The 25038-nt window shown below is 46.5% G+C and overlaps 2 protein-coding genes across 3 annotated transcripts in view; one reads left to right on the plus strand and one right to left on the minus strand.

Moving 5' to 3' along the window:
* Window positions 1-15702, minus strand: part of neil1 (nei-like DNA glycosylase 1) — a 30124-nt gene extending 14422 nt beyond the window's left edge. Inside the window, exons 1-3 of one of the 2 annotated variants that reach the window (XM_084186258.1) lie at window positions 15589-15702; window positions 13934-14169; window positions 10027-10275 (exon numbers count right to left, since the gene is read on the minus strand). In XM_084186258.1, coding sequence (XP_084042384.1) covers window positions 10027-10275; window positions 13934-14154 — 470 coding nt within the window. In that variant the 5' untranslated portion in view covers window positions 14155-14169; window positions 15589-15702. Of the gene's footprint in view, window positions 1-10026; window positions 10276-13933; window positions 14246-15588 lie in introns of those variants that run through there. The other variant, XM_084186259.1, reaches the window with a different exon arrangement.
* Window positions 15703-20073: 4371 nt separating this feature from the next.
* sema7a (semaphorin 7A (JohnMiltonHagen blood group)) overlaps window positions 20074-25038 on the plus strand; it is a 53219-nt gene continuing 48254 nt past the window's right edge. The window contains exon 1 of the mRNA XM_084186004.1: window positions 20074-20247. Coding sequence (XP_084042130.1) covers window positions 20163-20247 — 85 coding nt within the window. The 5' untranslated portion in view covers window positions 20074-20162. The remainder of the gene's footprint in view (window positions 20248-25038) is intronic.

Consider the following 25038-nt stretch of genomic DNA (forward strand, 5'->3'; position numbering starts at 1 on the left):
ATCTGAACCCCGATACTCTGGGTCACCATCTGAACCCTGATACTCTGGGTCACCATCTGAACCCTGATACTCTGGGTCACCATCTGAACCCTGATACTCTGGGTTACCATCTGAACCCCGATACTCTGGGTCACCATCTGAACCCTGATACTCTGGGTCACCATCTGAACCCCGATACTCTGGGTTACCATCTGAACCCTGATACTCTGGGTCACCATCTGAACCCCGATACTCTGGCTTAACATCTGAACCCTGATACTCTGGGTTACCATCTGAACCCCGATACTCTGGGTTACCATCTGAACCCTGATACTCTGGGTTACCATCTGAACCCTGATACTCTGGGTTACCATCTGGGTCACCATCTGAACCCCGATACTCTGGGTTACCCTCTGGGTCAACATCTGAACCCCGATACTCTGGGTCACCATCTGAACCCTGATACTCTGGGTTACCATCTGAACCCTGATACTCTGGGTTACCATCTGGGTCACCATCTGAACCCCGATACTCTGGGTTACCCTCTGGGTCAACATCTGAACCCTGATACTCTGGGTCACCATCTGAACCCTGATACTCTGGGTTACCATCTGAACCCCGATACTCTGGGTTACCATCTGAACCCTGATACTCTGGGTTACCATCTGAACCCCGATACTCTGGGTTACCATCTGAACCCCGATACTCTGGGTCACCATCTGAACCCCGATACTCTGGGTTACCATCTGAACCCTGATACTCTGGGTTACCCTCTGGGTCACCATCTGAACCCTGATACTCTGGGTTACCCTCTGGGTTACCATCTGAACCCTGATACTCTGGGTTACCATCTGAACCCCGATACTCTGGGTTACCATCTGGGTTACCATCTGAACCCCGATACTCTGGGTTACCATCTGAACCCCGATACTCTGGGTCACCATCTGAACCCCGATACTCTGGGTTACCATCTGAACCCTGATACTCTGGGTTACCCTCTGGGTCACCATCTGATCCCTGATACTCTGGGTTACCCTCTGGGTTACCATCTGAACCCTGATACTCTGGGTCACCATCTGGGTCACCATCTGAACCCTGATACTCTGGGTCACCATCTGAACCCCGATACTCTGGGTTACCATCTGAACCCCGATACTCTGGGTTACCATCTGAACCCTGATACTCTGGGTCACCATCTGAACCCCGATACTCTGGGTTACCATCTGAACCCTGATACTCTGGGTTACCATCTGGGTCACCATCTGAACCCTGATACTCTGGGTCACCATCTGAACCCCGATACTCTGGGTTACCATCTGAACCCCGATACTCTGGGTTACCATCTGAACCCCGATACTCTGGGTCACCATCTGAACCCCGATACTCTGGGTCACCATCTGAACCCCGATACTCTGGGTTACAATCTGAACCCCGATACTCTGGGTCACCATCTGGGTCACCATCTGAACCCTGATACTCTGGGTCACCATCTGAACCCCGATACTCTGGGTTACCATCTGAACCCCGATACTCTGGGTTACCATCTGAACCCCGATACTCTGGGTCACCATCTGAACCCCGATACTCTGGGTCACCATGTGAACCCCGATACTCTGGGTCACCATGTGAACCCCGATACTCTGGGTTACCATCTGAACCCTGATACTCTGGGTTACCATCTGAACCCTGATACTCTGGGTTACCATCTGAACCCCGATACTCTGGGTTACCATCTGAACCCTGATACTCTGGGTTACCATCTGAACCCCGATACTCTGGGTTACCATCTGAACCCCGATACTCTGGGTCACCATCTGAACCCCGATACTCTGGGTCACCATCTGAACCCCGATACTCTGGGTTACCATCTGAACCCCGAAACTCTGGGTCACCATCTGGGTCACCATCTGAACCCTGATACTCTGGGTCACCATCTGAACCCCGATACTCTGGGTTACCATCTGAACCCCGATACTCTGGGTTACCATCTGAACCCCGATACTCTGGGTCACCATCTGAACCCCGATACTCTGGGTCACCATGTGAATCCCGATACTCTGGGTCACCATGTGAACCCCGATACTCTGGGTTACCATCTGAACCCTGATACTCTGGGTTACCATCTGAACCCTGATACTCTGGGTTACCATCTGAACCCCGATACTCTGGGTTACCATCTGAACCCTGATACTCTGGGTTACCATCTGAACCCCGATACTCTGGGTTACCATCTGAACCCCGATACTCTGGGTCACCATCTGAACCCCGATACTCTGGGTCACCATCTGAACCCCGATACTCTGGGTTACCCTCTGGGTCACCATCTGAACCCCGATACTCTGGGTTACCATCTGAACCCCGATACTCTGGGTTACCATCTGAACCCTGATACTCTGGGTTACCATCTGAACCCTGATACTCTGGGTTACCATCTGAACCCTGATACTCTGGGTCAACATCTGAACCCCGATACTCTGGGTCACCATCTGAACCCCGATACTCTGGGTTACCATCTGGGTCACCATCTGAACCCTGATACTCTGGGTTACTATCTGAACCCCGATACTCTGGGTTACCCTCTGGGTCACCATCTGAACCCCGATACTCTGGGTTACCATCTGAACCCCGATACTCTGGGTCACCATCTGAACCCCGATACTCTGGGTTACCATCTGAACCCTGATACTCTGGGTCACCATCTGAACCCTGATACTCTGGGTTACCATCTGAACCCCGATACTCTGGGTTACCATCTGAACCCCGATACTCTGGGTCACCATCTGAACCCCGATACTCTGGGTTACCATCTGAACCCTGATACTCTGGGTTACCATCTGAACCCCGATACTCTGGGTCACCATCTGAACCCCGATACTCTGGGTTACCATCTGGGTCACCATCTGAACCCCGATACTCTGGGTTACCATCTGAACCCCGATACTCTGGGTCACCATCTGAACCCTGATACTCTGGGTTACCATCTGAACCCTGATACTCTGGGTTACCATCTGAACCCCGATACTCTGGGTTACCATCTGAACCCTGATACTCTGGGTTACCATCTGAACCCTGATACTCTGGGTCACCATCTGAACCCCGATACTCTGGGTTACCATCTGAACCCCGATACTCTGGCTTAACATCTGAACCCTGATACTCTGGGTTACCATCTGAACCCCGATACTCTGGGTTACCATCTGAACCCCGATACTCTGGGTTACCATCTGAACCCCGAAACTCTGGGTCACCATCTAAACCCCGATACTCTGGATCACCATCTGAACCCCGATACTCTGGGTTACCATCTGAACCCTGATACTCTGGGTTACCATCTGAACCCCGATACTCTGGGTCACCATCTGAACCCTGATACTCTGGGTCACCATCTGAACCCTGATACTCTGGGTCACCATCTGAACCCTGATACTCTGGGTTACCATCTGAACCCCGATACTCTGGGTCACCATCTGAACCCTGATACTCTGGGTCACCATCTGAACCCCGATACTCTGGGTTACAATCTGAACCCCGATACTCTGGGTCACCATCTGGGTCACCATCTGAACCCTGATACTCTGGGTCACCATCTGAACCCCGATACTCTGGGTTACCATCTGAACCCCGATACTCTGGGTTACCATCTGAACCCCGATACTCTGGGTCACCATCTGAACCCCGATACTCTGGGTCACCATGTGAACCCCGATACTCTGGGTCACCATGTGAACCCCGATACTCTGGGTTACCATCTGAACCCTGATACTCTGGGTTACCATCTGAACCCTGATACTCTGGGTTACCATCTGAACCCCGATACTCTGGGTTACCATCTGAACCCTGATACTCTGGGTTACCATCTGAACCCCGATACTCTGGGTTACCATCTGAACCCCGATACTCTGGGTCACCATCTGAACCCCGATACTCTGGGTCACCATCTGAACCCCGATACTCTGGGTTACCATCTGAACCCCGAAACTCTGGGTCACCATCTGGGTCACCATCTGAACCCTGATACTCTGGGTCACCATCTGAACCCCGATACTCTGGGTTACCATCTGAACCCCGATACTCTGGGTTACCATCTGAACCCCGATACTCTGGGTCACCATCTGAACCCCGATACTCTGGGTCACCATGTGAACCCCGATACTCTGGGTCACCATGTGAACCCCGATACTCTGGGTTACCATCTGAACCCTGATACTCTGGGTTACCATCTGAACCCTGATACTCTGGGTTACCATCTGAACCCCGATACTCTGGGTTACCATCTGAACCCTGATACTCTGGGTTACCATCTGAACCCCGATACTCTGGGTTACCATCTGAACCCCGATACTCTGGGTCACCATCTGAACCCCGATACTCTGGGTCACCATCTGAACCCCGATACTCTGGGTTACCCTCTGGGTCACCATCTGAACCCCGATACTCTGGGTTACCATCTGAACCCCGATACTCTGGGTTACCATCTGAACCCTGATACTCTGGGTTACCATCTGAACCCTGATACTCTGGGTTACCATCTGAACCCTGATACTCTGGGTCAACATCTGAACCCCGATACTCTGGGTCACCATCTGAACCCCGATACTCTGGGTTACCATCTGGGTCACCATCTGAACCCTGATACTCTGGGTTACTATCTGAACCCCGATACTCTGGGTTACCCTCTGGGTCACCATCTGAACCCCGATACTCTGGGTTACCATCTGAACCCCGATACTCTGGGTCACCATCTGAACCCCGATACTCTGGGTTACCATCTGAACCCTGATACTCTGGGTCACCATCTGAACCCTGATACTCTGGGTTACCATCTGAACCCCGATACTCTGGGTTACCATCTGAACCCCGATACTCTGGGTCACCATCTGAACCCCGATACTCTGGGTTACCATCTGAACCCTGATACTCTGGGTTACCATCTGAACCCCGATACTCTGGGTCACCATCTGAACCCCGATACTCTGGGTTACCATCTGGGTCACCATCTGAACCCCGATACTCTGGGTTACCATCTGAACCCCGATACTCTGGGTCACCATCTGAACCCTGATACTCTGGGTTACCATCTGAACCCTGATACTCTGGGTTACCATCTGAACCCCGATACTCTGGGTTACCATCTGAACCCTGATACTCTGGGTCACCATCTGAACCCCGATACTCTGGGTTACCATCTGAACCCTGATACTCTGGGTCACCATCTGAACCCCGATACTCTGGGTTACCATCTGAACCCCGATACTCTGGCTTAACATCTGAACCCTGATACTCTGGGTTACCATCTGAACCCCGATACTCTGGGTTACCATCTGAACCCCGATACTCTGGGTTACCATCTGAACCCCGAAACTCTGGGTCACCATCTAAACCCCGATACTCTGGATCACCATCTGAACCCCGATACTCTGGGTTACCATCTGAACCCTGATACTCTGGGTTACCATCTGAACCCCGATACTCTGGGTCACCATCTGAACCCTGATACTCTGGGTCACCATCTGAACCCTGATACTCTGGGTCACCATCTGAACCCTGATACTCTGGGTTACCATCTGAACCCCGATACTCTGGGTCACCATCTGAACCCTGATACTCTGGGTCACCATCTGAACCCCGATACTCTGGGTTACCATCTGAACCCTGATACTCTGGGTCACCATCTGAACCCCGATACTCTGGGTTACCATCTGAACCCCGATACTCTGGCTTAACATCTGAACCCTGATACTCTGGGTTACCATCTGAACCCCGATACTCTGGGTTACCATCTGAACCCCGATACTCTGGGTTACCATCTGAACCCTGATACTCTGGGTTACCATCTGAACCCTGATACTCTGGGTCACCATCTGAACCCCGATACTCTGGGTTACCCTCTGGGTCAACATCTGAACCCCGATACTCTGGGTCACCATCTGAACCCTGATACTCTGGGTTACCATCTGAACCCTGATACTCTGGGTTACCATCTGGGTCACCATCTGAACCCCGATACTCTGGGTTACCCTCTGGGTCAACATCTGAACCCTGATACTCTGGGTCACCATCTGAACCCTGATACTCTGGGTTACCATCTGAACCCCGATACTCTGGGTTACCATCTGAACCCTGATACTCTGGGTTACCATCTGAACCCCGATACTCTGGGTTACCATCTGAACCCCGATACTCTGGGTCACCATCTGAACCCCGATACTCTGGGTTACCATCTGAACCCTGATACTCTGGGTTACCCTCTGGGTCACCATCTGAACCCTGATACTCTGGGTTACCCTCTGGGTTACCATCTGAACCCTGATACTCTGGGTTACCATCTGAACCCCGATACTCTGGGTTACCATCTGGGTTACCATCTGAACCGCGATACTCTGGGTTACCATCTGAACCCCGATACTCTGGGTCACCATCTGAACCCCGATACTCTGGGTTACCATCTGGGTTACCATCTGAACCCCGATACTCTGGGTTACCCTCTGAACCCCGATACTCTGGGTCACCATCTGAACCCTGATACTCTGGGTTACCATCTGAACCCTGATACTCTGGGTTACCATCTGAACCCCGATACTCTGGGTTACCCTCTGGGTTACCATCTGAACCCCGATACTCTGGATTACCCTCTGAACCCCGATACTCTGGGTCACCATCTGAACCCTGATACTCTGGGTTACCATCTGGGTCACCATCTGAACCCTGATACTCTGGGTTACCCTCTGGGTCACCATCTGAACCCTGATACTCTGGGTCACCATCTGAACCCTGATACTCTGGGTTACCATCTGAACCCTGATACTCTGGGTTACCATCTGAACCCTGATACTCTGGGTCACCATCTGAACCCTGATACTCTGGGTTACCATCTGAACCCCGATACTATGGGTTACCATCTGAACCCTGATACTCTGGGTTACCATCTGAACCCTGATACTCTGGGTTACCATCTGAACCCTGATACTCTGGGTTACCATCTGAACCCTGATACTCTGGGTTACCATCTGAACCCCGATACTCTGGGTTACCATCTGAACCCTGATACTCTGGGTTACCATCTGAACCCTGATACTCTGGGTTACCATCTGAACCCTGATACTCTGGGTTACCATCTGAACCCTGATACTCTGGGTCACCATCTGAAACCTGATACTCTGGGTTACCATCTGAACCCCGATACTCTGGGTTACCATCTGAACCCTGATACTCTGGGTCACCATCTGAACCCCGATACTCTGGGTCACCATCTGAACCCTGATACTCTGGGTTACCATCTGGGTCACCATCTGAACCCTGATACTCTGGGTTACCATCTGAACCCCGATACTCTGGGTTACCCTCTGGGTCACCATCTGAACCCTGATACTCTGGGTTACCATCTGAACCCCGATACTCTGGGTTACCATCTGAACCCTGATACTCTGGGTTACCATCTGAACCCCGATACTCTGGGTCACCATCTGAACCCTGATACTCTGGGTTACCATCTGAACCCCGATACTCTGGGTTACCATCTGAACCCCAATACTCTGGGTCACCATCTGGGTTACCATCTGAACCCTGATACTCTGGGTTACCATCTGAACCCTGATACTCTGGGTTACCATCTGAACCCCGATACTCTGGGTCACCATCTGAACCCTGATACTCTGGGTTACCATCTGAACCCCGATACTCTGGGTTACCATCTGAACCCCGATACTCTGGGTCACCATCTGAACCCCGATACTCTGGGTTACCATCTGAACCCCGATACTCTGGGTTACCATCTGAACCCCGATACTCTGGGTTACCATCTGAACCCCGATACTCTGGGTTACCATCTGAACCCTGATACTCTGGGTTACCATCTGAACCCTGATACTCTGGGTCACCATCTGGGTCACCATCTGAACCCTGATACTCTGGGTTACCATCTGAACCCTGATAATCTGGGTCACCGTCTGGGTTACCATCTGAACCCTGATACTATGGGTTACCATCTGAACCCTGATACTCTGGGTCACCATCTGGGTTACCATCTGAACCCTGATACTCTGGGTTACCATCTGAACCCCGATACTCTGGGTTACCCTCTGGGTCACCATCTGAACCCTGATACTCTGGGTCACCATCTGAACCCTGATACTCTGGGTCACCATCTGAACCCTGATACTCTGGGTTACCATCTGAACCCCGATACTCTGGGTTACCATCTGAACCCCGATACTCTGGGTTACCATCTGAACCCTGATACTCTGGGTTACCATCTGAACCCCGATACTCTGGGTTACCATCTGAACCCTGATACTCTGGGTTACCATCTGAACCCTGATAATTTGGGTGGGAAAACATCTGCTTCTTGGAAGAAAGATAAGGCAATACTGAGGATTTGTAGACAACAAACAAGAACAGGCGAGTTAGAGAAGACGGTTTAATGTTGATGTTGTTTAGCGCCATACTGTTGTTTTAATAGTAGCTAACCCCAAGGGATCTGTAGCCACTATACCCCCGTAGTAGCTAACCCCACTGTCTAATGCTGATCCATTTCATGTTCTAATAGTGGCTAACCCCATTGTCTAATGCTGATCCATTTCATGTTCTAATAGTAGCTAACCCCACTGTCTAATGCTGATCCATTTCATGTTCTAATAGTAGCTAACCACACTGTCTAATGCTGATCCATTTCATGTTCTAATAGTAGCTAACCCCACTGTCTAATGCTGGTCCATTTCATGTTCTAATAGTGGCTAACCCCATTGTCTAATGCTGATCCATTTCATGTTCTAATAGTAGCTAACCCCACTGTCTAATGCTGATCCATTTCATGTTCTAATAGTGGCTAACCCCACTCTCTAATGCTGATCCATTTCATGTTCTAATAGTGGCTAACCCCACTGTCTAATGCTGATCCATTTCATGTTCTAATAGTGGCTAACCCCACTGTCTAATGCTGATCCATTTCATGTTCTAATAGTGGCTAACCCCACTGTCTAATGCTGATCCATTTCATGTTCTAATAGTAGCTAACCCCACTGTGTAATGCTGGTCCATTTCATGTTCTAATAGTAGCTAACCCCACTGTCTAATGCTGATCCATTTCATGTTCTAATAGTGGCTAACCCCACTGTCTAATGCTGATCCATTTAATGTGCTAATAGTGGCTAACCCCACTGTCTAATGCTGGTCCATTTCATGTTCTAATAGTGGCTAACCACACTGTCTAATGCTGGTCCATTTCATGTGCTAATAGTAGCTAACCCCACTGTCTAATGCTGATCCATTTCATGTTCTAATAGTGGCTAACCCCACTGTCTAATGCTGGTCCATTTCATGTTCTAATAGTGGCTAACCACACTGTCTAATGCTGGTCCATTTCATGTGCTAATAGTAGCTAACCCCACTGTCTAATGCTGATCCATTTCATGTTCTAATAGTGGCTAACCACACTGTCTAATGCTGGTCCATTTCATGTGCTAATAGTAGCTAACCCCACTGTCTAATGCTGATCCATTTCATGTGCTAATAGTGGCTAACCCCACTGTCTAATGCTGATCCATTTCATGTTCTAATAGTGGCTAACCCCACTGTCTAATGCTGATCCATTTCATGTTCTAATAGTGGCTAACCCCACTGTCTAATGATGATCCATTTCATGTTCTAATAGTGGCTAACCCCACTGTCTAATGCTGGTCCATTTCATGTTCTAATAGTAGCTAACCACACTGTCTAATGCTGATCCATTTCATGTTCTAATAGTGGCTAACCACACTGTCTAATGCTGATCCATTTCATGTTCTAATAGTAGCTAACCCCACTGTCTAATGCTGATCCATTTCATGTTCTAATAGTAGCTAACCCCACTGTCTAATGCTGATCCATTTCATGTTCTAATAGTGGCTAACCCCACTGTCTAATGCTGATCCATTTCATGTTCTAATAGTAGCTAACCCCACTGTCTAATGCTGGTCCATTTCATGTTCTAATAGTAGCTAACCCCACTGTGTAATGCTGGTCCATTTCATGTTCTATTAGGTTTTGGAGTTTGAACCACAGCTACTATACCTGTAGCTCTGGTACTCAAACATGATACAGGGCCCTCGGTTGGGTTGCCAGGTCCCGTTGGGTTGCCAGCTGCCAAAGCGGCGTGCGTCCACAAAGCTCAGAACCCTACAGGGCTTCTCATTGGTGTAGAACCGCAGATGGGCGTGTTTAGGAAGTGTCGCTTCCGTGGTGAAACGGAAGAATCCAGACATTCCGAAACGGAAGAAGATGTCCATGTTCTGGCCCTGGTTGGCCTGCCCTGCCTTCACCCTGACAATAGAAAACAATACAATGGTGCTTCATTGTCGATCTTGATACATTACAATACAATAGAATGGTGCTTCATTGTCGATCTTGCAAAGTAACTTCATATTTTTGGTCCACTCCCAACCCCCCGACACCACAGAAACAACCACGCACAACATATTTTGGAGAAGCACAGGGTCACCCGCAGTGCAGTTCCCCTGGAGTAATGTGGGGGGTTAAGTGCCTTGCTCAAGGTAGAAGAAAACAGCAGCCCTCCAGTTGCCAGTTCAAATCAAATACAATTTTATTGGCCACATGCGCCGAATACAACAGGTGCAGACATTACAGTGAAATGCTTACTTACAGCCCTTAACCAACAGTATATTTATTTTTAATAAAAAAGTAAAATAAACCAACAACAAAAAGTGTTGAGAAAAAAAGAGCAGAAGTAAAATAAAATAACAGTAGGGAGGCTATATATACACAGGGGGGTACCGGTGCAGAGTCAATGTGCGGGGGCACCGGCTAGTTGAGGTAGTTGAAGTAATATGTGCATGTGGGTAGAGTTAAAGTGACTATGCATAAATAATTAACAGAGTAGCAGCAGCGTAAAAAGATGGGGTGGGGGGGCAGCACAAATAGTCCGGGTAGCCTTGATTAGCTGTTCAGGAGTCTTATGGCTTGGAGGTAGAAGCTGTTTAGAAGCCTCTTGGACCTAGACTTGGCGCTCCGGGACCGCTTGCCGTGCGGTAGCAGAGAGAACAGTCTATGACTAGGGTGGCTGGAGTCTTTGACAATTTTGAGGGCCTTCCTCTGACACCGCCTGGTATAGAGGTCCTGGATGGCAGGAAGCTTGGCCCCAGTGATGTACTGGGCCATACGCACTACCCTCTGTAGTGCCTTGCGGTCGGATGCCAAGCAGTTGCCATACCAGGCGGTGATGCAACCAGTCAGGATGCTCTCGATGGTGCAGCTGTAGAACTTTTTGAGGATCTGAGGACCCATGCCCAATCTTTTCAGTCTCCTGAGGGGGAATAGGCTTTGTCGTGCCCTCTTCACGACTGTCTTGGTGTGTTTGGACCATGATAGTTTGTTGGTGATGTGGACCCCAAGGAACTTTAAGCTCTCAACCTGTTCCACTACAGCCCCGTCGATGAGAATGGGGGCGTGCTCAGTCCTCTTTTTTTTCCTGTAGTCCACAATCATCTCCTTTGTCTTGGTCACGTTGAGGGAGATGTTGTTATCCTGGCACCACACGGCCAGGTCTCTGACCTCCTCCCTATAGGCTGTCTCATAGTTGTCTGTGATCAGGCCTACCACTGTTGTGTCGTCGGCAAACTTAATGATGGTGTTGGAGTCGTGCCTGGCCATGCAGTCATGGGTGAACAGAGAGTACAGGAGGGGACTGAGCACGCACCCCTGAGGGGCCCCCGTGTTGAGGATCAGTGTGGCAGATGTGTTGTTACCTACCCTTACCACCTGGGGGCGGCCCGTCAGGAAGTCCAGGATCCAGTTGCAGAGGGAGGTGTTTAGTCCCAGGATCCTTAGCTTAGTGATGAGCTTTGAGGGCACTATGGTGTTGAATGGTGAGCTGTAGTCAGTGAATAGCATTCTCACGTAGGTGTTCCTCTTGTCCAGGTGGGAAAGGGCAGTGTGGAGTGCAATAGAGATTGCATCATCTGTGGAACTGTTGGGGCGGTATGCAAATTGGAGTGGGTCTAGGGTTTCTGGGATAATGGTGTTGATGTGAGCCATGACCAGCCTTTCAAAGCACTTCATGGCTACAGACGTCAGTGCTACGGGTCGGTAGTCATTTAGGCAGGTTCTCTTAGTGTCCTTGGGCACGGGGACTATGGTGGTCTGCATGAAACATGTTGGTATTACAGACTCAGTCAGGGACATGTTGAAAATGTCAGTGAAGACGCTTGCCAGTTGGTCAACACATGCTCGGAGTACACGTCCTGGTAATCCGTCTGGCCCTGCGGCCTTGTGAATGTTGACCTGCTTAAAAGTCTTACTCACATCGTCTACGGAGAGCGTGATCACATAGTCATCCGGAACAGCTGGTGCTCTCATGCATGCTTCAGTGTTGCTTGCCTCGAAGCGAGCATAGAAGTGGTTTAGCTCGTCTGGTAGGCTTGTGTCACTGGGCAGCTCGCGGCTGTGCTTCCCTTTGTAGTCTGTAATAGTTTTCAAGCCCTGCCACATCCGACGAGCGTCAGAGCCGGTGTAGTACGATTCAATCTTAGTCCTGTATTGACTCTTTGCCTGTTTGATGGCACGTCGGAGGGCATAGCGGGATTTCTTATAAGCGTCCGGGTTAGAGTCCCGCTCCTTGAAAGCGGCAGCTCTACCCTTTAGCTCAGTGTGGATGTTTCCTGTAATCCATGGCTTCTGGTTGGGGTATGTACGTATGGTCACTGTGGGGACGACGTCATTGATGCACTTATTGATGAAGCCAGTGACTGATGTGGTGTACTCCTCAATGCTATCTGAAGAATACCGGAACATGTTCCAGTCTGTGCTAGCAAAACAGTCCTGTAGCTTAGCATCTGCATCATCTGACCACTTTTTTATTAACCGAGTCACTGGTGCTTCCTGCTTTAGTTTTAGCTTATAAGCAGGAATCAGGAGGATAGAGTTATGGTCAGATTTGCCAAATGGAGGGCGAGGGAGAGCTTTGTATGCGTCTCTGTGTGTGGAGTAAAGGTGGTCTAGAGTTTTTTTTCCTCTGGTTGCACATTTAACATGCTGGTAGAAATTAGGTAGAACGGATTTAAGTTTCCCTGCATTAAAGTCCCCGGCCACTAGGAGCGCTGCCTCTGGATGAGCGTTTTCCTGTTGACTTATGGCCTTATACAGCTCATTCAGTGCAATCTTAATGCCAGCATTGGTTTGTGGTGGTAAATAGACAGCTATGAAAAATATAGATGAAAACTCTCTTGGTAAATAGTGTGGTCTACAGCTTATCATAAGATACTCTATCTCAGGCGAGCAAAACCTCGAGACTTCCTTAGTATTAGATTTTGTGCACCAGCTGTTGTTTACAAATATACACAGACCGCCACCCCTTGTCTTACCAGAGTCAGCCGTTCTATCCTGCTGATGTAGCGTATAGCCCGCTAGCTGTATGTTGTCCATGTCGTCGTTCAGCCACGACTCGGTGAAACATAAGATATTACAGTTTTTAATGTCCCGTTGGTAGGATAACCGTAATCTTAGGTCATCCAATTTATTTTCCAATGATTGAACGTTGGCTAATAGGATTGATGGGAGCGGCAGTTTACTCGCTCGCCGTCGGATCCTTACAAGGCACCCCGACCTACGTCCACGATATCTCCATCTCTTCCTCATGCGAATGACAGGGATTTGGGCCTTGTCGGGTGTCTGTAGGATATAATTTGCGGCCGCCTCGTTGAACAAAAATGATTCGTCCAATACGAGGTGAGTAATCACTGTCCTGATATCCAGAAGCTCTTTTTGGTTATAAGAGACGATGTCAGAAACATTACGTACAAAATAAATTACAAATAACGCGGAAAAACACACATAATAGTACAATTGGTTAGAGGGCTGTAAAACGGCAGCCATCTTCTCCGGCGCCATTATTAGTTCCCATTCCCAGGACTTGAACCAGTGACCTTGTGGCGACTGGTCCACCTCAAACTTCTAGGTTACCTACCGCCTGCATCTCCCCAGGGCAGAGTCACTCTTCTTGGGGGTGAGGGTGAGGCAGACCTCCTTGCCTCTGGAGGTGGCGGTGATGGTGTAGGCCGGGCAGGAGAAGGAGACCTCGGGGTTCTTACTGACCTCTGATCTCTGTACTGGGCCGGTGAAGACCACCCCCCCACACACCCTGTTGACAAACAGACTGGCCAAGTGTAGCTCTGGACCCTCAGGCATGGTGGTGGTGTGGTTCTAGAGAAGGGATAGACAGAGAGAGGCAGGGGACAGATGGAGAGGGACAGGGGTAGGAGTGGGAGAGGGAAATGGGACAGAGAGAGACAGATAGAGAGGGACAGGGGGCCAGATAGAGAGGGGGAGAGGAGGAAGGATAGAGAGGGACAGATAGAGGGACAGGGGGCCAGATAGAGGGGGACAGAGAGAGACAGATAGAGAGGGACAGGGGTAGGAGTGGGAGAGGGAAATGGGACAGAGAGGGACAGATAGAGAGGGACAAGGGGCCAGATAGAGAGGGACAGGGGACCAGATAGAGAGGGACAGGGGACCAGATAGAGAGGGGGAGAGGAGGAAGGATAGAGAGGGACAGGGGGTTAGATAGAGGGGGTCAGATAGAGGGGGACAGATAGAGAGGCCGATAGAGAGGGACAGATAGAGAGGGACAGGGGCTTAGATAGAGGGGGTCAGATAGAGGGGGACAGATAGAGAGGCCGATAGAGAGGGACAGAGAGACGGGCCAGAAAGAAAAGGACAGGAGGACAGATACAGGGGGACAGATAGAGGGGGACAGGAGGACAGAGAGAGGGGACAGGAGGATAGATAGAGAGGGACAGGGGGCCAGATAGAGGGGGACAGGAGGACAGAGAGAGGGGACCGGAGGACAGATAGAGATGGAGAGGGACAGGGGGCCAGATAGAGGGGGACAGGAGGACAGAGAGCGGGACAGAGTGTCAGATAGAGGGGGACAGGAGGACAGAGAGAGGGGACAGGAGGACAGATAGAGATGGAGAGGGACAGGGGGCCAGAGACAGACGGGGACAGACACAGGGGGCCAGATAGAGAGGTAAAGGAGGACAGATAGAGAGGGGGATATTGGTCAGTGTCATAAGAGTGTTAGCACATACTTAACCAACATTGGTGTTAGGACACAGGGACTTTGGTTCCAGTCATGAGTTTTCGTACTACATTTTCAAATTGACAATGTGTGGGGTTCGTTTAGGTTACATTATGTTAGGGTCCAGATCCAAAAAAAATCTGATGCTTCTAAACGCACTATGGACGGATCAACTATGTAACCAAAGACGATTTATCTGTGATGTAACGTTAGTTAGCTAGCTAGGTAGCTAACTTTCACATTTTTCAATTAACAGTGGTGACATAATGTCTTGAAATTTGTTACATGCAAGAAATAATTTACGGGTAAATTGCATGCAAAGCTATATCCAAAAGTTACAGCTAACTTGCATGAATGGATGTGGGGGGTTACCAAACCAGAAGTTATGTAAAGTCGTTGTGCGGTCATTTATTTAGCTAGTTAGGTACGATATTAGAAACACACCATTAACTTACACACGTTGGTGTTGGACATGCTATACAATTATAGAATCTGTTTCCAAGTTTATATCAATTAACAATGTTTCTAACGAATCGTTTTACCTGTGCGCTGCTCCCCTGAACTGTGCAGCGGATTCACGTCAACACACCAACACAGTGAACATGCTTGGTCGGCCAGCAGCAGAATGACGGAAGTAGACCCAATGGCGGATGGAACTTGTAGTTCCACATCACAACGTGTTTTAGAAAGACGAGGAGACAAAACATTACTTCATTTCTAAGTTTTAATTATTTTTCAAGGAAATACATCATCATATTATTAACAATCATGCACATGTAATGCACAAAACAAGATGAAAAAATCATGGTCCACTCACTAAACATTTGCAACATTCTTCCTTACACGTGAAATTCTAAATATCACAACGTCCGTCTGGCACTTTTGATTGACTTGGTGTTTTATCCATTCACTTAATCATTGTTCATTTCTTTCAAGACTTAGCTACAGATTGTAACACCAGATAATGTGATTTAACCAAACAAATGTGGTATCCATTATACTGGGAGTTACAGGTTAGGTACTGTTTGGTGTTGCACAGACGATTTTCGACCAATACTTGGCAATACCGTCCTCGTCCTCGATCCGAGGAAACGGGAGTCTCATAAAATGTCTTTGTCCAGTTGAAGGGGGTCCGTTTGGATTTAGAAAATGCTCCGTTATTAAAATAAATATTTTTTGTTGCTCCATGAAGTAATCCAACAATGTGTACGCCGCCATCTTTTATATTTAAAGTATTCTGTCATTGAAAGAGACAGCTGGGTGTCCTGATGACAGACTCCTGTCTGGAATAAACAACATTATGAGACTGAAACCACTCCACCTGGAATAAACAACATTATGAGACTGAAACCACTCCACCTGGAATAAACAACATTATGGGACTGAAACCACTCCACCTGGAATAAACAACATTATGGGACTGAAACCACTCCACCTGGAATAAACAACATTATGAGACTGAAACCACTCCACCTGGAATAAACAACATTATGAGACTGAAACCACTCCACCTGGAATAAACAACATTATGGGACTGAAACCACTCCACCTGGAATAAACAACATTATGGGACTGAAACCACTCCACCTGGAATAAACAACATTATGAGACTCAAACCACTCCACCTGGAATAAACAACATTATGGGACTGAAACCACTCCACCTGGAATAAACAACATTATGGGACTGAAACCACTCCACCTGGAATAAACAACATTATGAGACTGAAACCACTCCACCTGGAATAAACAACATTATGAGACTCAAACCACTCCACCTGGAATAAACAACATTATGAGACTGAAACCACTCCACCTGGAATAAACAACATTATGGGACTGAAACCACTCCACCTGGAATAAACAACATTATGAGACTGAAACCACTCCACCTGGAATAAACAACAGTATGAGACTGAAACCACTCCACCTGGAATAAACAACATTATGGGACTGAAACCACTCCACCTGGAATAAATAACATTATGAGACTGAAACCACTCCACCTGGAATAAACAACATTATGGTACTGAAACCACTCCGCCTGGAATATACAACATTATGAGACTGAAACCACTCCACCTGGAATAAACAACATTATGGGACTGAAACCACTCCACCTGGAATAAACAACATTATGGGACTGAAACCACTCCACCTGGAATAAACAACATTATGGGACTGAAACCACTCCACCTGGAATAAACAACATTATGAGACTGAAACCACTCCACCTGGAATAAACAACATTATGGGACTGAAACCACTCCACCTGGAATAAACAACATTATGAGACTGAAACCACTCCACCTGGAATAAACAACATTATGAGACTGAAACCACTCCACCTGGAATAAACAACATTATGAGACTGAAACCACTCCACCTGGAATAAACAACATTATGGGACTGAAACCACTCCACCTGGAATAAACAACATTATGAGACTGAAACCACTCCACCTGGAATAAACAACAGTATGAGACTGAAACCACTCCACCTGGAATAAACAACATTATGGGACTGAAACCACTCCACCTGGAATAAATAACATTATGAGACTGAAACCACTCCACCTGGAATAAACAACAATATGGTACTGAAACCACTCCGCCTGGAATATACAACATTATGAGACTGAAACCACTCCACCTGGAATAAACAACATTATGGGACTGAAACCACTCCACCTGGAATAAACAACATTATGGGACTGAAACCACTCCACCTGGAATAAACAACATTATGGGACTGAAACCACTCCACCTGGAATAAACAACATTATGGGACTGAAACCACTCCACCTAGAATAAACAACATTATGGGACTGAAACCACTCCACCTGGAATAAACAACATTATGGGACTGAAACCACTCCACCTGGAATAAACAACATTATGGGACTGAAACCACTCCACCTGGAATAAACAACATTATGGTACTGAAACCACTCCGCCTGGAATATACAACATTATGAGACTGAAACCACTCCACCTGGAATAAACAACATTATGGGACTGAAACCACTCCACCTGGAATAAACAACATTATGGGACTGAAACCACTCCACCTGGAATAAACAACATTATGGGACTGAAACCACTCCACCTGGAATAAACAACATTATGAGACTGAAACCACTCCACCTGGAATAAACAACATTATGGGACTGAAACCACTCCACCTGGAATAAACAACATTATGAGACTGAAACCACTCCACCTGGAATAAACAACATTATGAGACTCAAACCACTCCACCTGGAATAAACAACATTATGAGACTGAAACCACTCCACCTGGAATAAACAACATTATGAGACTGAAACCACTCCACCTGGAATAAACAACATTATGGGACTGAAACCACTCCACCTGGAATAAACAACATTATGGGACTGAAACCACTCCACCTGGAATAAACAACATTATGAGACTGAAACCACTCCACCTGGAATAAACAACATTATGGGACTGAAACCACTCCACCTGGAATAAACAACATTATGAGACTGAAACCACTCCACCTGGAATAAACAACATTATGAGACTCAAACCACTCCACCTGGAATAAACAACATTATGAGACTGAAACCACTCCACCTGGAATAAACAACATTATGGGACTGAAACCACTCCACCTGGAATAAACAACATTATGAGACTGAAACCACTCCACCTGGAATAAACAACAGTATGAGACTGAAACCACTCCACCTGGAATAAACAACATTATGGGACTGAAACCACTCCACCTGGAATAAATAACATTATGAGACTGAAACCACTCCACCTGGAATAAACAACATTATGGTACTGAAACCACTCCGCCTGGAATATACAACATTATGAGACTGAAACCACTCCACCTGGAATAAACAACATTATGGGACTGAAACCACTCCACCTGGAATAAACAACATTATGGGACTGAAACCACTCCACCTGGAATAAACAACATTATGGGACTGAAACCACTCCACCTGGAATAAACAACATTATGAGACTGAAACCACTCCACCTGGAATAAACAACATTATGGGACTGAAACCACTCCACCTGGAATAAACAACATTATGGGACTGAAACCACTCCACCTGGAATAAACAACATTATGAGACTGAAACCACTCCACCTGGAATAAACAACATTATGAGACTCAAACCACTCCACCTGGAATAAACAACATTATGAGACTGAAACCACTCCACCTGGAATAAACAACATTATGGGACTGAAACCACTCCACCTGGAATAAACAACATTATGAGACTGAAACCACTCCACCTGGAATAAACAACAGTATGAGACTGAAACCACTCCACCTGGAATAAACAACATTATGGGACTGAAACCACTCCACCTGGAATAAATAACATTATGAGACTGAAACCACTCCACCTGGAATAAACAACATTATGGTACTGAAACCACTCTGCCTGGAATATACAACATTATGAGACTGAAACCACTCCACCTGGAATAAACAACATTATGGGACTGAAACCACTCCACCTGGAATAAACAACATTATCCAAATCGAATGCAATCAACTTTAAACTGGTGTAAAACATGCTTTAACAGGCGGCGAGATGAATCGAACGCCCCTCATTGTCTCCCCCCACCCGCCCGACCAGATAAATGAGGGAGTGGGGTTTCTTGCTTTCTCTACGGTCTTTGTTTAGTTTCAATGGCCATAAAACAGCTGTCTAGCTGACGTTATTAACTGATCGTTTTTAGCCATCTAGCATTTCGTGTCTTGACTTAGTCTTGTCCAGACTGATCTAGCAAACACTCAGCTGTAGCTAAGCAGTAATGGCAGGCAACAACATATTCACATTGGCTCACTGTATGGATATAAAACCAAGATAGAAAGAGAAGTGTTTACCATTTTAGTAGTAATGTTAGATTTGTCAATGTTGTACACGGAGTGAGGGGCGGGGCACAGATTACAAGCCTGGGCGGAGTTGTTTACCCGTCAGGTATAAACCGGTTATTTCCCAGTTTATGCGATGCACGCAGAGGAGACTGACATCATTATTCCAAGGCTCGGGAAATTGTCGTCATGGCAACACTAATTAATTCTTCTGAGTAATTTGACCACAAATCAAAACGAAAATGAAATTGTTTGTTTTTCTTGCTTTGATCAATTTTCCATTTACCCGAGGTGTGAGGGACATACCGAGACTCATCTTGAGACAAGGTAAATGTATTCTGTGACTTCTGTCTACTGCACCTGCTCTTTATCTCTAACAATTCTGCAACGAAGGCTATCAAGTCTGATGCAAGGTGTCAAAATAATAATAATGTATTACCGTTGTGAAGTGCTTTTCATTATACAAGAATAATCTCAAAGTGCAAAAAATATAAAAATAGTAACATTTCTATATATATATATATCATGAAAGCGACATTCAAAGTCAATTAACCCAAATGAGTCCCACCGTTGCGCCGGCGTGATTTAGGATTTCAAACCCCTTTTAAACATCATGGGTGGGTGGCACCAACATGGTTTAAATTAATCTAGGATTAGAGCTAATCTAGGTTTGTCCATCTAGATTTATAACTAATCAGAGATGTGTTGCACCGCTTAATTTTAAACCTGGATCAGTAAATCTATGATTAACCGTTTTTAAACTATGATTAGTGACGTGTTACCCCAATATATGAGGTATTTCGTGAGTTGATACGTAGCTACCCTCCTGGACAAAAGAGGACACAAAGTTGCTGTTCCTTGATAAAATAATAACTATGTAGAACTACTGCAACTCCATCATGAAAGGTCTCATGGGTTGGCTGATTGGAAATCAAATCCCTTATTTAGCAGCACTAGACAGAACTCATTCGTTATACTGTAGCTAGATAGTTTATAAACCAAACGAGCTATCTTAAAATATAACTTATTATTGTCGTTATTTGGCCGCTTATTATTTGTCCGCTAGCCACCTGATCATGGCACTAAAGAAGTTCACATTTCTCCGCTAATGAAAAACCCCTCATGTCGGGAGGAACTTAGTAACGAACTGGAGGATAAAAGAACAGACAACGCGACTGTCAGAAAGAAGGAAGACACCTGGGCCGTTTTACGCGACAGATTTAATGGCTCGACACGGACTAAAGAGAAGAGGAACCCAAATCGGATGAAGGCTGCTGGAGAAACTTAAGAGCCAAAAAGGAGGCGGCGGGGGCTCTTTCAGACCGGAGGGGGGCCTCCGTCCAGGGGAGTTGATCCTCTCTCCCAGAAGATATGCGAGATGATTCCCCAGCAGTTTGCCCCCCTCTCCTTAACCCCTATGATGACGACGGACAACTCGACCCAGCAATATTTAGTAAGCATAAATAACTGGTAAATATAAATGACTATAATGCACGTTAAAACTAACGTTAACGCTACTTCACTACAATGTGACCGTTATCAGGATCATTACAGCATGTTGCATAACATCATCATTCATACCAAGGCTGGACATATCATAAGCCCCAATTCAACTGTTGTACGGAAATAGCCTACTAATGAGTTAATTTTCTGTCTCTCCTTTCCGTTAGTTGAGCTGACACCCTGTGTCATGGAGAAACAGCAGGGCCTGGATCTTGCACCAGCAGCAAAAACACCAGACAGGCCAAGCAAACGCCCCAGAACTGATATGAACCAAGCTCATATGGATGTTTTGGAGCTGCAGAGAGAGAAATCTACTGCAGATTGATGTCCTGAATTTACAAAAAGAGCTACTGCAAATTCAGAAACAGAAACTCCTTCAGGGAAACAAATGCCCACTGTGGAAAGAATGCTGATCTTTTTATTTAAGCAATTATTTATTAAAACAATGCTTTCCCAAGCAATTTGGTGTCCTCCAGTCTTGTCCCCACTCTTGTATTCTGGTGCTTCCAGATCCACCCTGTATTGTATTGAGAATAACAAAGTCAAAATAATACATTTGAATACAGATAGCCTAATTAGGAATTGTACACGTGTTGCATGTTGCACCTGGCCATCTTCTGCATTCTCCTCAGGAAGGTCCTCCTCAGGTAGCTCGTCTCCTTGGCTCTTGCCAAAGTTATACAGAACTACCACTGAAATAATTATTGTCAGTGTAGTGTCCATCTTCATGTGGAGCCCCTCCTTTAGGCACGGGAATCTTTTTTTCCACACTCCAAAAACTCTCTGAGACCTCTTGTCAGGATATGAGAGGTGGTGTATTCTCTCTCTCTCTGAGACCTCTTGTCAGGATATGAGAGGTGGTGTATTCTCTCTCTCTCTGAGACCTCTTGCTAGGATATGAGAGGTGGTGTATTCTCTCTATGAGACCTCTTGCTAGGATATGAGAGGTGGTGTATTCTCTCTCTGAGACCTCTTGTCAGGATATGAGAGGTGGTGTATTCTCTCTCTGAGACCTCTTGCTAGGATATGAGAGGTGGTGTATTCTCTCTATGAGACCTCTTGCTAGGATATGAGAGGTGGTGTATTCTCTCTCTCTATGAGACCTCTTGCTAGGATATGAGAGGTGGTGTATTCTCTCTCTCTCTGAGACCTCTTGTCAGGATATGAGAGGTGTTGTGTTCTCTCTCTTCAGGTGTCTGGGGGTTTAAAAGAGGAGTCATAAGGTACCCACGACAGGCATATCCATTGTCACCTAGTAGGTGGCCTTCATATGCCCCCCTTTCCAGCATTGCACACAGACGACTACTGGCAGCTTCATTAAATAGTACCCGCAAAACACCAGTCTCAACGTCAACAGTGAAGAGGCGACTCCGGGATGCTGACCTTCTAGGCAGAGGTGCAAAGAAAAAGTCCAGTGTCTGTGTTCTTTTGCCCATCTTAATCTTTTCTTTATATTGGCCAGTCTGAGATATGGCTTTTTCTTTGCAACTCTGAAGGTCAGCATCCCGGAGTCGCCTCTTCACTGTTTCTCAAACTAGACACACTAATGTATTTGTCCTCATGCTCAGTTGAGCACCGGGGCTTCCCACTCCTCTTTCTATTCTGGTTAGAGCCAGTTTGCGCTGTGCTGGGAAGGGAGTAGTACACAGCGTTGTACGAGATCTCCAGTTTCTTGGCAATTTCTCGCATGGAATAGCCTTCATTTCTCAGAACAAGAATAGACTGACGAGTTTCAGAAGAAAGTTATTTGTTTCCGGCCATTTTGAGCCTGTAATCGAACCCACAATTGCTGATGCTCCAGATACTCAACTAGTCTCAAGAAGGCCAGTTTTATTGCTTCTTTAATCAGCACAACAGTTTTCAGCTGTACTAACATAATTGCAAAAGGGTTTTCGAATGATCAATTAGCCTTTTAAAATGATAAACTTGGATTAGCAAACACAACGCACCATTGGAACACAGGACTGATGGTTGCTGATAATGGGCCTCTGTACGCCTATGTAGATATTCCATTAAAAATCAGCCGTTTCCAGCTACAATAGCCATTTACAACATTAACAATGTCTACACTGTATTTCTGATCAATTTGATGTTATTTTAATGGACAAAAACATTGCTTTTCTTTCGAAAACAAGGACATTTCTAAGTGACCCCAAACTTTTGAACGGTAGTGTATATATATCTATTTATGGTATTTACACTGAGGGTACAAAACATTAGGAACACCTGCTCTTTCCATGACAGACTGACCAGGTGAATCCAGGTGAAAGCTATGATCCCTTATTGATGTCACCTGTTACATCCACTTCAATCAGTGTAGATGAAGGGGAGGAGACAGGTTAAAGAAGGATTTTTAAGCCTTGAGACAATTGAGACATGGATTGTGTATGTGTGCCATTCAGAGGGTGAATGGGCCAGACAAAATATTTAAGTGCGTTTGAACGGGGTATGGTAGTAGGTGCCAGGAGCACCAGTTTGAGTGTATCAAGAACTGCAAAGCTTCTGGGTTTTTCACGCTCAACTGTTTCCTGTGTGTATCAAGAATGGCCCACCACAAAAAGGACATCCAGCCAACTTGACGTAACTGTGGGAAACATTGGAGTCAACATGGGCCAGCATCCCTGTGGAACGCTTTCGACACCTTGTAGAGTCCACGCCCCGACGAATTGAGGCTGTTCTGAGGGCAAAAAGGGGGGGGTGCAACTCAATATTTGGAAGGTGTTCCTAATGTTTTGTACACTCAGTGTAAATATGTAGCCTATATGCCTGTATTTTAGTGCTCCAAGCTGTTTATCAGGAGTTAGGGACACGTTTCTAACCATATCACATAACAATCATTGAACTCTGAATAGTCTCGTCTCTGTGCTGGTGATCCTCAATGAAGAGAGAGGGCATTAGAACTAGCACCCAAAGAGCAACCCTATAAGGAGATTAGGAAGGGTTAATCTTTTCCATGGCCATGCAAAGTAATGCACAGGATGACAGAGGACATAGACTACAGTATGATGACAGACTACAGTATGATGACAGAGGACATAGACTACAGGATGATGACAGAAGGCATAGGCTACAGGATGATGACAGAGGGCATAGACTACTTACTGTATGATGACAGAGGACATAGACTACAGTATGATGACATAGACTACAGTATGATGACAGACTACAGTATGATGACAGACTACAGTATGATGACAGAGGACATAGACTACAGTATGATGACAGAGGACAGAGGATATATACTACAGTATGATGACAGAGGACATAGACTACAGTATGATGACAGAGGATATAGACTACAGTATGATGACAGAATACATAGACTACTGTATGATGACATAGACTACAGTATGATGACAGAGGACATAGACTACAGGATGATGACAGAAGGCATAGGCTACAGGATGATGACAGAGGGCATAGACTACTTACTGTATGATGACAGAGGACATAGACTACTGTATGATGACAGAGGGCATAGGCTACTGTATGATGACAGAGGACATAGACTACTGTATGATGACAGAGGACATAGGCTACAGGATGATGACAGAGGGCATAGGCTACAGGATGATGACAGAGGACATAGGCTACAGGATGATGACAGAGGACATA

Source organism: Coregonus lavaretus (assembly GCF_964263955.1).
Source record: "Coregonus lavaretus genome assembly, chromosome: 21".
Lineage (NCBI taxonomy): Eukaryota > Metazoa > Chordata > Actinopteri > Salmoniformes > Salmonidae > Coregonus > Coregonus lavaretus.